Source organism: Molothrus aeneus, chromosome 14 (assembly GCF_037042795.1).
Source record: "Molothrus aeneus isolate 106 chromosome 14, BPBGC_Maene_1.0, whole genome shotgun sequence".
NCBI classification, from domain to species: Eukaryota; Metazoa; Chordata; class Aves; order Passeriformes; family Icteridae; genus Molothrus; species Molothrus aeneus.
Genome location: NC_089659.1, coordinates 13569966 through 13585082, shown reverse-complemented (window position 1 = coordinate 13585082; position 15117 = coordinate 13569966). Strand labels below are relative to the sequence as shown.

Here is a 15117-nt window from a genome sequence, read left to right as displayed (position 1 = left end):
CAGAACTACCCGGAGACCGCGGGTGAGTCACGGCGAGTCCTGGGAGACGCGAATGCTGATCCTGGGAGAAGCCCTCTGCTCTGGGGCCGGCCGTGCCGGGTGTGCGCTGCCCACACAAACCAAACACACACTGCCCACCCTCACAGGGTACACACACCGTGCGTGGCACTCGGAACCCGGGAGTTTATTCCTTCCTGGTGTTCCCCCACGGCTGGCTCGGGGCTCATTCAGCCTCCAGCCCGCACCTGAGGCGCCGGACAGCCTCGGGTCTTGGGGAACACGGTCCCGCACATCCGGGGGTTCTCTAGTGTCGCACCCCGGCCGGTGACAGCGGGACACCCCGGCGCTGCTGCGCCCAGACTCCCCTCGGCGTGGAGCTGCGGCCCCGCCGCCCCCCGGTGCCGGTGCCGCTCCCCGGCCGCCCCCGCCGGCGCCGCTCCCCGCCATGGCCCCGCCCCGGCGGCGCCGCCGCCAATGGAGCTGCGGGGCGGGGCGCGGGGCACTCCCGGTGCCCGGGACGGGACGGGCTCCGACCCGCTCCGCTCCACGCGGGGCCGCCGAGTCGCTGCCGGTGCCGGTCCGGCTCCGCGCCCGCGCCGTCTCTCCTGTTCCCGCCGCCCTGCCGGTCCCGGTCCGGTCCGTGCCGTGCTGCTAGCACCGAGTCAGGTAACCCGGGGGGTCGCGCACCTGCCCGCCCGCCCGCTCGGCGGTCCCGACCCTCCCCGGTGCCGGTGTCGCCGCCGGGCGGAGGCGGTTGCGGGGTCGGGGGGACCGGCGGGATCCGCGGCGGGCTCCGCTCCCAGCAGCGCAGCGGCAGCGATACACGTGGGCTGTAGCCGGTTCCGTGCTCACCGCTGAACGCCGGCGGTACCGGGCCGGGCGGCACCGGCCCGAGGGGTGCGGGGAGCGGGAGATGCGGAGCCGGCGCCGGGGTCCCGGGGGTGCCGGGCGGGCGATGCGGGGCGGCCGTGCCGCGGCGGAGCCCCTGGCCGGGACGTGCCCGGGCAAATCCCGGCGCGCTGCCGCCTTCCCGAGCGGGCGGCGGGGGGCGCCGGCGGGGTCTGGGTCTGGCTGGGCTGCGGGGGGCAGTGGGCGAGCCGGGCTGAGCCGAGCCGAGCTGGGCCGGGCCGGGCCGGGGCGCGCCCACGGCCGGCACCCGCGTGGGCGCAGCGCGCTGCCCCCGCAGCCGTCCCGTCTCGCCTCGGCTGTTTTTCCAGACAGGAGCAGCTGCCAGATGCGGGGGTCGGGAGGTTTATTTAGGTTGTGTATTAGGAACAAGTTTTTCCCCCAAAAAAATTCATGCCCTGCCACAGGCAGGGGTGAAGTCACTGTTTGGGGAGATTTCATGGACGCGGGGATGTGGCACTTGGGGACGTGGGTTACTGGTGGGGGAACAGTTGGACTCCATGGTCTCGGAGAGCTTTTTTTGCTACAGTGGTTTTCTGATTATTGCTGGAAGATAGTGAAAATTATTAAGAATTAGATGAGGAGCAAAAACCAGATGGAAATCCAAAGTTTTATGCAAATTGGTAGGAGCTTTGGAGGTGTTACTTGAGATACCTGGTAAGGCAGCGTGTGGGTTTCCGAGGTGGGGCAGCCCTAACTTGGCAAAAATCACTGGGAAGTGGGCATTGTGCCCCGGGGACTACTGCTGTGCGCTAAAGAGGGGTGAGAGCAGCCCGGGGCACTTCCTCCCCGCCCCACGCACGGTGCTTTCGCTTAAAGCAAACACAAGTCCCCAGCCACTCCAGATAAAACACTTAGTGGGCAGCTGTGTGTGTAGAATCTCCAGTCTGAGAAACCTGCTGATTTCCAAGCCACGTGGAAAGCCTCAGATTCCACCTTTTTTTCTTCTGTGAGATACCCATTTCCCAGAGGAGTCCCACTGCTGTAAAGGTTCTCCCAGCATAGTTTGTGGCACAGGGAGATGAGGAGACACTGTCTGGACCAGAGTGAGGGAATGGCTGAGCAGGAGACTGGAGCTGACTGTGGCCAGCCATGAGGCATGCACTCATGTTTTCCAGATAGTGTTTTTTCCCCCTGATTTTCACTTGCAGCTCTTATTTAGGATTTCAGCTCTTTGTTCTTGGGTTCCAGTGTATCCAAGTGTCTCATCTTGAGGCATGGTGCTGCCTGTCTGTGCCAGTCAGTCCTGCAGCAGAGTAGAAATCTCCTGTAATGTGTGTGCTGGCTCATGTGGTGATGTGGAAGAGCCACTGCTGGGTGGGTGTCTGAGCCCCTGAGGGTGGGTCTGGGCACCTCCTGTCCCAGGCAAGCAGAGCCCCATGGCTGGAGGGCACAGGGTCCGTGGCTGAGATGGGAAGCAGCCCCCACCCCATCTCCTCCTGTCCTGCCAGCTCCCCTGCCCCAGTCCCTGCTGGGCAGATGGGGAGAATCAGCAGCACTGAGGGTTTCACTGATTGCTTTCATTTTGTACCTTTTCACTTACTATTTTCCTCACCCTTGTTTTCCTCCCATAATCCTTTAGCTGCACACAAAAGAAATAGATTGGATTCCAATACAGCCTAATTTTTTTTTTGAAAATTACACTTTCACAGAGAAAAGACAATGGCTGAGCTGTAGTGCTGTCACAGGGTGGACGAACTGCAGCTCATGCTGTGGCTCTGCTGGAACCATTTCATCTCACGCAGTGAAACTCATTCAGCAGCTCATGGCTTTGGTATCTCAAGGGCTGATGCATTCTGCTCTCCTGCTCAGGCAGGATGTCTCTTTAAGGCAATAAAAGAGTTCTTTAACAAATTAGAGATGTTTTCCAGTTAGATCTCATCTGGGACTGATGGCAGGAGGTTCTTCTTCCCCTCATCCTCTAAGTACATTGATACTGTGCCCTATGTATGCTCATTGTTACTGTGTCACCTTTATATTCCCCTGTGGCAGATAAAATGTGCAGCCCTGGAAGTGTCAGGGAGACTCCATGTGGCTCCCAAAGAGGTGGGAGTTGTTGGTTTTGGCTTTTCCTTGGCTTTTCCAGTTGTTTCAGTCAAACATTAGGTGATCCAAGGTTGCTGCCATACCAGAGCAGCACCAGGTGGTTTAGATGTGTCCTCCATGTACAAATCAAATGTCTTGGGTCTGGTGGTGTTGAAATAAGAATTACAAAGATCTCCCAGCTTTGAATTTCATGCCTGATACTCAACCAAGTGTTGGTTCCCTGTATTGTCACACTTGAGCAGCAGCAGACCTGCCCTGTGCCCAGTATCCTGCTGGCACGTTGGGTAGGGCTGTCTGCTCCATCTTGAGTGATTCCATCATCCTGGCAGAGGTCCTTGTGCTTGGAGCAGCTCTGACACAGGATTCCTTTGGCCTGTGTAACTTTCTGTATTTGGCAAACTGCTTTAAACGGGGTTCTTGTGGGGAGGGGGCTTTGAGGGCATTGTCTCAGCTGCTGACCCTTTGAAAGGCTGTGAAATTCTGTAAATATATGAGAAAAAGTGGCAAAGTTGTGTTCGCAGGACAGTTTCACTAAAAACCCTGCTGGTTTGGGGTTTTTTAATTTTGTTGAGGTTTTTTTCACCAGTGCCTTTTTCCTTGCATTACAGCACTTTGGAGAGCAGGTAAAAATCAGCCCCTTGCTGTCCCTGCTCTGGTGTCAGGGTTCCTTTCCTGTTGCCTGCAATTCTGTTTCATTCATCTTGTGCTGTTATTAGGAGCAAAAGCCTGAACCAAACTCCATGCCCCTGGCATGCTGCCCTCCCAGAACAGTTGGGTGACACCTGCCCAGTGTGCCAGCCCCCCAGAGGAGCTCTGTGTCATTCCTCTGGGACCTGGCTCCTTGCTTTTTATTTTCCCTCCTGTATTCAACCTGTAGCTGAACCCTGACACCCAACCCTGTGCTTGAGACAGAGACACTGGGATCACCACCCTCTGAGATGGTGACAAATCTTCTTTTATTCAGTGGTGTCAGGAACCTTTATGCTAGTTACAAGCTGTGCCCATGCCTCTCCCGAGTCCCTTCAGCCCCTGCTGGCCTGTCCCCATGGACTTGGCTGCTGATCCTGGATCAGCCCACGTGCTGTGAGCAGGAGGGAGGGTGACTCATGCTCTGTGCTCGTCTGGGCAGACCTCATCTCCCATGAATCTCGGCCCTCCAGAGCAGGGGGAGCCCAGCCAAGTGTCCTCTTCCAAAAGGCACCGGCAAGGGAGTGGTGGGATTAGGCAGAAAAAGCCTGCAGAGGAATGCTGCTGTGGGAGGGGAAGGAGCTGTGGCAGGAGGTGTGGGGGCCCTGTAGATGATCCCCCCTCTTACTGCAAGAGCCTTGCAGGGGCCAGACATCTGGCCAAGCTTCCCTCTCAGAGGACAGCTCTGGTTCTCCAGGCTGTTCAGGCTGGTGTCCTCCAAAAGGTGTTCACTATTCCTGATGGGTGTGGAGAACTTGGTCCCAAGGCAGGTTGAACAGTTTCTCTCTTGATTTTCTGCATGAGGTAATAGGAAAAGCAAAGTGGTGATTGGTCTAGTGAAAGTGGGTTTTATTCCCTGTCTGTTTTCATGGGAAGAACCCACCTAGAATCTGCAGAAATAATCAGGCAGCCCCAAAACTCCAACTAAATTGCTCAGTTTTGCAGCTTCAGTCTGAACTGCTTGCTCTGATTGAGATGCTGGTCCTGGGCTGGTTCTGTTGTTACCTTCTGCTGAGCCATTAATGCACCTCAGGAAAGCTCTGGAGGGTTTTTCAGAGGGAGGTGGGAGCTTGTTCTGCTGCTCCTCTGAGTTTGCTGTGAGTGACACCATGCAGAGATGAAACGTGCATGGAGCAAGAGCCTGAGCGACTGCACAGCTCCAGGCTTTTTTTTTTTTGCTGAGTCTTTGCTGGGGCCAAGCTCTCTCCTGATTGTCTCTGGTACCCAGAGCCATGGCTGGGGCTGGCAGAATGCACTGGTGACCTGAGCAGTTAGTGGTCAGTACTTCAATACTGTGACTGAAATTTCATTTGCTGCATTGTGAGGCTGTGAGATGACAACAGAATGGGGCAGCCCATGGCCAGCCTGGGACTGATGGAGCCATGTGGAGGGAGCCAGGAGTCACCTCCTGCCCAAGTCCCTCCCACAGTGCTCAGCAGTGCTGGCTGCTGTCCTGGCCAGGTGGAGATGTCTACCCAGACATGGGCACACTGCTCATCCCAAATGTGTTAGGGCTGGCTCTGATCCCTCTGCCTTCTCTTCCTCTCGTCCCCAAGCTCCCCTCTCCTCTTCAGCACAATGGCCTGCCAAGAGAGTGAGTACCTGGATGACCAGAAGAAATGTGTCCCCTGCAGGAAGTGCATGCCTGGGCAGGAGCTTTCCAAGGTAAATTGACTTCTCTGTAAGGAGCAGAAATGATCATGTGTGGCACAGCTGGGTTAATCCTCTGCCAGCCTCCCTTCAGAAAGGTGATCTTAGGTCCCAGCATGTTGGGAAGAGCTGAGACTTGGCAGGATGGGATGGTGGCTTGTTTGACTTACCCTGGTAGAAGGGTGAGACAATGGAAGCAAGAGGTGATGAGGGATTTAAGGCAGCACAAGGAGCAACCTGATTTCCTTTTTTTGCTGGTGGAAGTCTAAATTTCCTCTGGTCTGTAGCCCCGAGCAAGGTCACACTGCGTGGCTGGGCTGCACCTGGGTGTGTGAGAGCAGGACACTGCTGCAAAGGGTCCAGGGGGTCTCAGAGGTGGGAGGCTTGGATTGGTGGGAGGTTTGGGTTGGTGGGAGGCAGCAGGGTTCACCTGGTGGTGCTGCTGGAGCTTTCCAACACCCAGAGCACATCAGCGGGCCCCAGCTGGCAGCAGACAGGGTCCCCGAGTGTCTCCTGTGAGCTGCACTGGCGGTGGCTGCTCTCAGCTGGGTTCTGAGGACCCTACATGAGCAGTGGCCTTTTGCCTTCAAAGAAGGGACACTCAGTACCCTTTGGAGCCCGTGGTGGCCCCTCACCACAAGTCCCCAATATCCTGTCCCCTCCCCTTGCAGGACTGCGGCGATGGCAGCGGCGGGGACGCGCAGTGCGTGGCCTGCCCTCCCAGGAAGTTCAAGGACCGCTGGGGACACCACGGCTGCAAGCCCTGCCTGTCCTGTGCCCTCATCAACCGCCTGCAGAAGTCCAACTGCACGGCCACGGCCGACGCTGTCTGCGGGGAGTGCCTGCCGGGGTGAGCGGGGCCAGCACAGCACAGCCAGCCCTGGGGCAGGAGGGAGGGGCTGGGCACAGGGGCCACCCAGGGTCCCACACGGCACCTAAGAGGAGCCTGGTGACCCAGGGGTGTCTCTGTGAGGACACTGCTAATGGCATGGAAGTCAGACCCATCTAGTGGGTCCCTAGAGAAGGAAACCTGAAGGCTCACGTAAATGAGCTGTGAAAGAAAACTTCCAGACTCTCATTGTTCTGTAGACACCAGGGTGGCTGAGCCCTGGAAGATGAAGTGTTGCAGACCACTATGGTTAGTAGTCCCCAAAGAGGGGGTTTAAGGGTTACTGAAGTGAAATGGCTGCATACAGACAGCCTGTGCTGCAGACACCACTGGCCAGCGGTGGGCTCCAGTGTAGGAGTCTCTTCTCAGACAGAGCCATAGCTGGGCTGTTCCCAGCCCTGTAGGGAGCTATTAACCATTAAAATCCACTTCAGCAGAAATGATGGGAGCGGGGGCTGTTGGAAAGATGGTGCTTCTTGACAAATGGCTAGACATGAACAAGTAGGTGTGGTGTGGCTCCAGCCAGCGATGAGAGCCCTGTTGCCAGCCAGGCAGGAGTGCAGGACAGGTGTCCCCCTGTGCTGTGGGGTGGGTGGCACAGCACGCTGGCTGCACAGCAGGGTGGTGGCAGCCCGGGGGGCCAGGCTGAGCTGGGCCTGTGTGCTCTGTTCCGGCAGGTTCTACAGGAAGGCGCGGATCAGCGGGCAGCTGGAGTGGGAGTGCATTCCCTGCACCAAGCAGACGCCGTCCTCCGAGCCACAGTGTAGGTGTCCCACCCTGCTGGGGTCAGGGCAGGTGACGTGGGCACAGGGGAGCCCCAGCCCTGCTGGGGGAGGCACAGCCATGGCATGTGATGAGGGATGGGCAGGGAAGGGGTGGTCCGAGCCTTGGAGTTTGGCTCCAATGCTGTGTGGATGTTTGCAGGTCGCTCCAGAACAAACCTGGTGAAGGTCGCTGTCCCTACTGTGCCACCACAGGACACAGCCCTTCTTGCACTGACCAGCAGTGCCCTGGTCATCATTGTCCTGGTGCTTCTGGCACTTTCCATCATCTACTGCAAGCGATTCTGGAAAAGCCAGTGCCAGAGAGGTGAGTTGGTGCTCTCCCTCCTGCTGTGCCACTCACCTGTGCCCGTGGCCCCTTCTTGCTGTGCAGAGCATTGCTGAAGTCACAGCACAGTGACCCAGCTGTTCCTCAGCTCACACAGAATAGACACCTCATCCTGCTTCTCATGCCTGCAGGGCCTCTCTGTGTGTGCTTTACCTGCTCAGTGACACAGAGGAGCCTCCCTCCTTTTCTTAGGGCCATCAGGAGGAGGAGGCCATTTCACTGTCAGAACTAGCAATCCTCCCTTCTGAGGTTTTTCTGCTTGGGTGGCTCTTTGCTGCAGAATGAAGAGGGCTGTAGGTGTGGTGGCCAGGGTTGGGGCAGGATGGCATCCAGCAGCGTGCCAGGGAGCTGCTGGGCTCCCAGCTCCTCGCTGGCAGACATACCACAGGGCTGAGCACACGCTAGGGAAGCGAGCCAAGCCTTTGCTCAGGCTGTTTCTCCTCTACCCTCAAAGTCTTCCTGAGGACTCAGAACTTCTCGGGCCAGCGAGCAACGTTCCCAACTGCAGCAGCACCCGGCAGGTTCCTGTGTGAGGAGCAGATGTCTGGACCCTGCTGCCTGGGTGTGAAGAATTTGAGCCCTTGCTACAGGCAGGCAGAAGGTACCTGCTCTTGTTCTTTCCCTGGGGAAGGGTGGGTGGTACTGGGCTCCAGCTCACATGGTCCCAGGATGAGATGCCCTGAGGCAGGAAGGATGGAGCAGGATGCTGAGCTTCACTGATGAGTGCTGGTTTCTGTTTCCAGGCCCCGTGGAAGCAGTGCAGTTCATTTCCGACGGGGAGGCCGTGGGTCTCCAGCTCCCCTCTCTCCAGCCAGAGATGGACTTGCCACCAGCCATTGCAGCCAGCACTGCCTCCAAGGCCCAGCTGGGCAGGAGCCTCCTGGAAAGCCAGCCCCTGATCCGGGCCTCAGGCCATGGTGACTGCCTGGAGGGGGTCCTGCCACCCCCCGCCCCCAGGCAGGGCACGGTGGAGGCCCTGGCCCCCCTCTCCTCCTGTGCCTCTGAGATGCAGCACAAGTGGCCCCATGCACCCGTGGAGTGCACTGAGCTGGACCTCCAGAAGTTCTCCAGCCAGGCAGAGTTTGTGGGTGGTGAGCGGCTGGAGGACGCGGCCGGCCGGGCTGTGAAGAGGATTCCAGCAGAGAGCAGTGCTGGGGTGCAGGAGAGGGCTCATCACCTGCCCACAGCTGAAATCCCACCCGAGGAGCAGCCGGTGAGTTCCTCCTGCCTTACACTGCTCAGAGCTGCTGCCAGCTGCCCAAGGCTCGGGCACAGGGGCTGGGCTCCACACAGGGGTAGGAACATGGACTGAGTTATGTTAATATGGGGTGGAAAGGCTGGAGAAGAATTCCCTGAGCCCCTGTGCAAGCCCTGGGAGCAGAGCCAGGCTTTGCTGTTCTCAGCAGACTGACACCAACCTTGGGGTCTTTGTCTTGCCAGGTGGATGATGCCCAGAGCCTGGTGACTCAGATCAGCAGCACGGCCAGTGGTAAGTGGCCTTTCATTCTCACCTTTGTACTCCAAGCACGGGCATATCAGAGGAAGGTTCTTGGGAGGAAGCTCCTCCAGAGGCCACCAGGGACTCACCTGACTTGTGGCCTTTGGTGCTGGTCCACAGGGTATATTTTCTGTGATGCTGCCTCGAGTGGCCTGTGAGCAGGTGGCCCAGCTGTCACCAGTTAGCAGCTTCCCCAGGACTGAGCCAGCTCCATGTTGCTGAGCTCTAAAAGTGATGTTGGAGGAGATCCCTGCCCTGGCAGGGTGGCCTTTCACCTGCTCAGCAGGGCCTGAGGCTGGAGGCTGGCTGTTCTCTTTGCCCTTTTCCTGTTTGGCTAGGATGTGTCCTAACCCACCCTCGCTGTGTTGCCGTCCCCAGGTCTCCCAATAGCAGAGCTGCCCCATTCCTTGGTGCAGTCTCTGGCCTTCCTGTTGGACCCTTCCTTGAGCGGTGTGAAGAACTTCAGCCACGTGGCTCTGGAGCTGGGGCTGATGCCGCAGCTGCTGGGGCGGATTTCGGGCTTTGAGCAGCTGGTGGCACACTTCACCTCTGCAGGAGCTGCGGTCACCGTCCCTGTGCTGGCGCGGGTGCTGCAGCGGCTCCAGCGCTTCGACGCCCTCCTCCTGCTCTGCGACCACTTCACGCTCAGCCCCGCGCCCGACCGCCAGCGCTAGGGCACGCCCAGGGACAGAGGAAGCTCCGTGCACTGCTGAAACAGCGGCCTGCAGTCACAGAACCTCCCTGGGGTGCGTGGCAGGAGGACATAGAGATGGTTTTTGTGTCGTGGAATGGACGTGACGGGTGTCTCTGCACAGGGGTTCAGGAAGCACAGCCGTGCCTTTTCCCTGCTCTGTGGGGGAGGGCTTGCTCAGGCCCCTCCAGAGGCTGTTTTTTGTCTAGTTGTGACACCCTTCCCTGTTGGTTGATGTGCTGCCCATACTGTGGTGCTCTGGCTCTGCAGTGAGCCCTGTCCTGCCCCACTGTTGCCATGGGGTTCCTCAGCCATTGGGCTCACTGTCAATGGGCAGTGCCCTCCTATAAGCCCAGCCATCTCCTCCCTTCCATTCCAGCTTTCCCATCCTTCCTCTGGCCCGTGCTCTCTTTTCCTGGGTGCCAGTTGCCACTTTCTCAGTTTACTTTTCAGTTGCTTCTCTTCCTCTGTGCTGCGATTTCCTTGGCAGAGGACCTACAGTGGCTGATGTGCCAGGGCCACCAGCCTTTGTCCCTCTGTGCCACCCTGGCACCTTCCTCTTCCTGTGCCCATTTGTGGTGCAGTGTAGCATCCTGGCACGAGTTTCAGGCTGACTCTCGTGAGGAGCTGATGTAAGCCCTCGTTGGGCTGTGGCTGTTGGCCATGGGCAGGTGCTGGCTCACCCCAGCCCCGTGGCTGTTCACTGCCCATTGCTTCCAAGGCTTCACAAACTGCCTGTGGTGGCACAGAGCACCAGGGGCAGGGACACTGCCCCACAGGTGGCAGCTGAGGGCTGAAGCTGTGGCTGTGGTCACAGGCAGCAGTGACATTCCCGTGCCAGCCACAGCAGGAGCTCCTCCAGAAGCTCCTCCTCTTTTAAAACAACATTTTTCCTTTTTTTTCTTTTTCCTGCGTAAAAATGGCCTGATTTCTCATTCCTGGGAGTTGCTTCTGGGAAGGGGGAGCACCCTTCTGCTTGGTATGTCACCCTGGGGGATTTGTCATGACTTGCCATGGTCTTGCTGTCACCCTGATTTCAGTGTTGTGCCTGAGCCTGGGGGCTGCAGGCAGCTGGGCTGTTCCTGGTGTGCCCTGGCCACAGGGTTGTGCTGGTGGCCCTGGACAGCAGTGGGGGCTGCAGGACACGTTCCTGAGCAGGGCAGAGCAGTGTGGGGGCGGATGGGCATGCTGGGGGTCAGGGGCAGGGCAGCTGCCAGCAGGGCTGGGGCTGTGGCTCAGCTCCCAGCAGAGCCTGCTGCTGGTAACAGCAGGGCTGAGGGCTCAATCCCTCTGTGGGCCATTCACTTCAGAGTTGTACTCTGTGATCTTTGTGGGCCCTTCCAACTCAGGCTGTTCTGTGATGTGGTGTCACCGGAGCCATCCCAAGACTCGCAGACAGCATCGCTGGGGCTGAGCTGGTGACCTTGCTTTGTCCTCACTGTGAGGCTGGGGCTGCTCTCTGCTGTCCTGCCTGTCACCGGGGTCTCAGCAGGAGCCAGTGCTGTGGTGGTCACCAGCAAGTGGCACTGTTACCCCACTGCCTGCTGCCCCCTCCCAGACCCCACAGAATTCTCCTTTATCTGACCACGGTACCTCAAAGAAGCCAGTGCCCTTCTCTAGGAAGGCAGATCTCCCCCACACCCCAGGGAGCAATAGCTGCTGGTGTTTTCTTTCCCTGTTTAAAGATGTTGGGGCTTGAACACACCCAGGATGTGCTCAGATAAACAAAGGCATGGGCAGTTGGAGCTGGACCTGGCACTTTCCCTCACTGCTTGTTTCTTCAACAGTCCAAGGTCGTTTTATTGCTCTTTGCTCCCCAAGACCTACAGCGTTGAACTTTGAGCCATGTGGGGCCAGGATTAGTCACTCTTGCTGCACTCTTGGACTGTTGGGGAGTGTTGCTATAGCACACACAGCCTGGGGCCAGGGATTTCCTGTTTGAGGCTTTTCTGTGGCAGGGAAAGTGCTGGCTTTAATCACCTCGCAAAATCCAATAAATATTTAATCCCTCTGTGGACATAGTCACTTCCAGTGGGAAGGAAAATAACTTCACCCACTGCCTCTGAGTAAGAGCCTCCCTGCAGCTCAGCTTGCTGGCCCTGGCTTTGAAGTTGGAACTGGACTGTGCAGCTTGTCCTGTGTGCTCTGTGTCACCAGTGCCACCAGTGTGTGGTCACTTGGAGTGCACAGAGCAGTGGCAGCCAGGCAGGATGGCAGAGCTCCTGTCACACGGCAGTGTGAGGAGTGTGAGGAGCAGGAGATGGGCAGGAAGGGCTGTTAAATTAGAGCTGTGGGTGATGGGGACATGCCACAGGTGTGTGCTGCAAATCTCTTCACGTGCTGGGCAGCTCCATTAGTGTGCCACAGTGGGGCTCTGGGCCAAGCAAATGAAGTGAGGATTTAGTTCATTTGTTTAGGGGTTTTTCTCACTTTTTATAAAGAAATCAACCTCATTTTCTTCATAGCTTTTAAAGTAAACTTATTTTTCAATTGTTTGACGTCTGAGCAATATTACTTGTACTCAAAACTCACCCCCTGCCTCGAGGGTGCAGCACAGAGGGTGTGTGCTGTGCTGGCTGTGGGTATGGGCCATGCCCCAGCCCCTGCCCCACTGGTGCTGCCCCTCGGGCCCTGGCTGTGCCACAGGGTGTGCTGTCTCAGCACAGGCTGGCAGGACTGGTTTTCTGTGTGTTTGAACTGTTCTGGGTTCCCCCTCAGAGCCTCACCTGTGGTGTCAGTGCAGGTCTCACTGGCTGGTGCTCCAGCAGGGCTGGACACTGCACAGGAGCCCTGCAGGACGCGGCTTTTCAGCAGTGAGGCTCCCCCAGCTCCCAGCCAAAGGCTGCTCCCCACTCTCACTGTGCTCTTGGCAGGCACCTTCCTTCAGCTGCGGTGACAAAACCAGCTGTGTTTACAAGGGCCAAAAGTTCAACAGGTAGCCTTCAGCCCACCCTAAAACCACTTGGCCAGGCTGCCTCAAACCCAGCCAGAGCCCTCAGGGAACCATGAGAGCCTTGAAAAGAGGGAAATGCTGTGACTCAGTCATCAGAAGAACAGTGATCCCTGAGCAGGGAACTGCTTCACTGGGGAACCAATGGACTTGATACTTGACTTTTGCTTTTTAATAGTATTTTCAACATAGTACATAGAATGTAAGGTAGGGAAATTCCTGTAGTGCTGGATCTCACGTCACAGCCTCAGGAAGCCATTTGTGCCAAGCTGGCATGGCTCACAGAGAGGTGAAAGAAATCAAATAACTCTGAAATCTGTGCAAACTTGAGCTAGGACTGAACAGTGGAAGCACTCCAGTGCAGTGGGGTTATTTTTTCACAAGTGATTGGTTTCCACACCAGTCTTGCCTGGAAGTCTGATTTGCAGAGGAATTTGTATGATAAGTTTAAATCTAGCCCTGTTCTGGGAAGCTCTTAAGCATAGACTTAAAATAGGCACATACTTCACTGTTGTTAAAGTGTTTATTCTGGTGAACAATTGGTGAACATCCCTCGGGTGCTGTTCCTGAACAGGGGGCTCATGAGAGCTCTCCCTCCAATGTGCTTTTACAGAAATAGCAATACTGAAGAAAACTTGGTGTTACTGATCTGGGCACACTTGTTGGAAGAGTCTGCAAGTGTTGGGGGGAGATACCCCCTCTGTGTTGGATTATTTAATACTTCAGACTCTGGTGCTTTTCAAAAAAAACAAATCACTACATTTCTGTAGCCATGGTTTACCCAAGGGAATATGTGTTGTTTTTTATGTAGATGTTATTTTTCTTTAAGGTTACGAATAGGTTATTTATATTTTTGTAAATTCTGTGCCATTACCGTTGTAATTCTGCTGTAGCATTATTTCTGTTGGGTTTGGGGTGTTGTCTGTGTTCAAATCAAGCAGAAGCTGAAGCTCCTGCCCCCTGTTAGTGGCAGGGGGTTGGTCCCTCACATTCCTCCAGACCTGGTGCTCTTGAGTGATGTGTGTTTGTAGTTCAATAAATTTTGGAGCCAGACACGGTGACGCTTGGTGAGTTTTGATTTCTCTCAGCATTGCTGTGGGCCCCCTGCCCACCTGCTGGTGGGGGCTGAAGCTGAGGGGCCAGGGGGGCTGGGAGGGGGCTGGCCCTGTCTGGCAGGGCAGGCAGGGCTGCTCAGAGATGCGGCAGCAGCCGAGGGCATCAGCCTCAGCCCCAGAGTGGGAAGGGGCAGGAGGGGCTGCAGCGGGTGGTGCTGGGTGGGGTGGCCATGGTTCTGTGCCTGCTCCCACCACGGGCATCAGTTTTAGTTTTTCCATGGGTTTCACGTTCCCCAGAGTGGCCAGGTCTCAGGTGTTGCTCACTGCATGGCCTGGGGTCAGGGGGAGCAGAGACCCCTCAACGATGCCCAAGGAATTCCCATTCCCAAAGCTTCACTGAGGAACAGCTGCTGTTTAACCTTGGTAATTACAGAGCTCGTTAAGCCTATTCATGCTCTTCTACTGGTATGTTTAAAACACTTATTAGCATCGAGGGTGTTTTCTGTTCTAATGAAAGCTGTGATATTTGTCCCAGCTCTGGCAGGCTCCCCGAGTGCCTGCAGCTCATCCTGCCCGTGAGGATCCCCATGCAGTGCTGTGTCTGCAGCCCTGGCTGCCTCTGTCATGCCACAGCTATGGACAGCACAGCCTCTGCAGTCAGGGCCCACAAGAACCACTCATCCACCACCAAACACAAAGCCATGGCAGAGGTGGAGGTACTCAGCATCCACAGTTTCCAAAGAAGCCTTTTCTGAGCAGGGTGTGGTGCCTGGAGCCTGCTGGCACAGGGGCTGTTCACGGTGCAGCCCAGGTGTTCCCAGGGTGCCCAATCTCACCACAGTCTGCCAGGGTTTCCTTTGGGCTGAGATGACCTGAATTAAGAGCAATGTTTTGTTAAAACACTGATTGAAATTCTGTAGTTACAGGGAGAGGATGGCTGCCCTTTTCTGTGCAGGAGAGGGTAAGCACACAGTCCTCAGGGGAGTCTGAGCTGCAGCATTCAGCGAGAAAAGGGCAGGAATGAGACTGACAGCTCTGGAGTGGTCTGGTAAACAGCTTCCCTGCTTTCACCCTTCATTCCCTTGCCTAACCATAACCAGGAGCTCACCAGTAAAGAAACCTTAAACACCTGCCCTCCATGTGCCCCTGGCCCCTGCACAGGGGCTGGGGGACAGGCAGATAAAATTCCATTGCTAAAACTGAAGACTGAAATCCATTAGAGAGACATGAATTTCCATACCCAAGTTCCTTTCCTTCTCCACTTTCCTTCCCCACAGGTGGTGTTTTCACTGTTTCTTCTCTGATTTTCTCATTCCGTATTTCCCCCAGGCTTCCCCTGCACACTCAGTTCTTACCTCATTGTGTCTCTGCAGGACACGAGGGCAATCACAAGCAAAGGAAAACACACATTTCACAGCACATTATTGAAGTGGATGTGTTTGCCAGGAGGCAGAAATCTGTTGTTCTTCTGTCTTCCACATTCACCTTCCCAACCTGTCAGTTCCCTCACGGGGGCTTTCAGAAGGCAGCTGAAAAGCTGCACAGTGCAGGACTGGGGCACAGCTCCAGGCTGCTGGGTGCCTGTGCAGGGACTGCCACCATCGCCCTCAGTGGGCAAAACAGCCACCAGACCCG

The 15117-nt window shown here is 56.6% G+C and overlaps 1 protein-coding gene across 1 annotated transcript; it reads left to right on the top strand.

The window, feature by feature from the left end:
- The first annotated feature begins 565 nt into the window (after nucleotides 1–565).
- EDA2R (ectodysplasin A2 receptor) lies at nucleotides 566–10521 on the top strand. Its single transcript, XM_066559659.1, has 9 exons — nucleotides 566–666; nucleotides 5196–5304; nucleotides 5961–6139; nucleotides 6856–6941; nucleotides 7103–7267; nucleotides 7743–7889; nucleotides 8032–8501; nucleotides 8729–8777; nucleotides 9165–10521. Exons 2-9 carry the CDS (start codon nucleotides 5218–5220, stop codon nucleotides 9458–9460), a joined length of 1479 nt encoding a protein of 492 aa, XP_066415756.1. The 5' UTR covers nucleotides 566–666; nucleotides 5196–5217; the 3' UTR covers nucleotides 9461–10521.
- Nucleotides 10522–15117: the final 4596 nt, after the last annotated feature.

Excerpts from the sequence above, each read along its gene's own strand:
- EDA2R (XM_066559659.1), top strand. The coding sequence starts at position 5,218 with ATGGCCTGCCAAGAGAGTGAGTACCTGGATGACCAGAAGAAATGTGTC. Across the intron at positions 6,942-7,102 it reads GCCGTCCTCCGAGCCACAGT|GTCGCTCCAGAACAAACCTG; the intron begins GTAGGTGTCCCA and ends GGATGTTTGCAG. Across the intron at positions 7,890-8,031 it reads TTGCTACAGGCAGGCAGAAG|GCCCCGTGGAAGCAGTGCAG; the intron begins GTACCTGCTCTT and ends TTCTGTTTCCAG.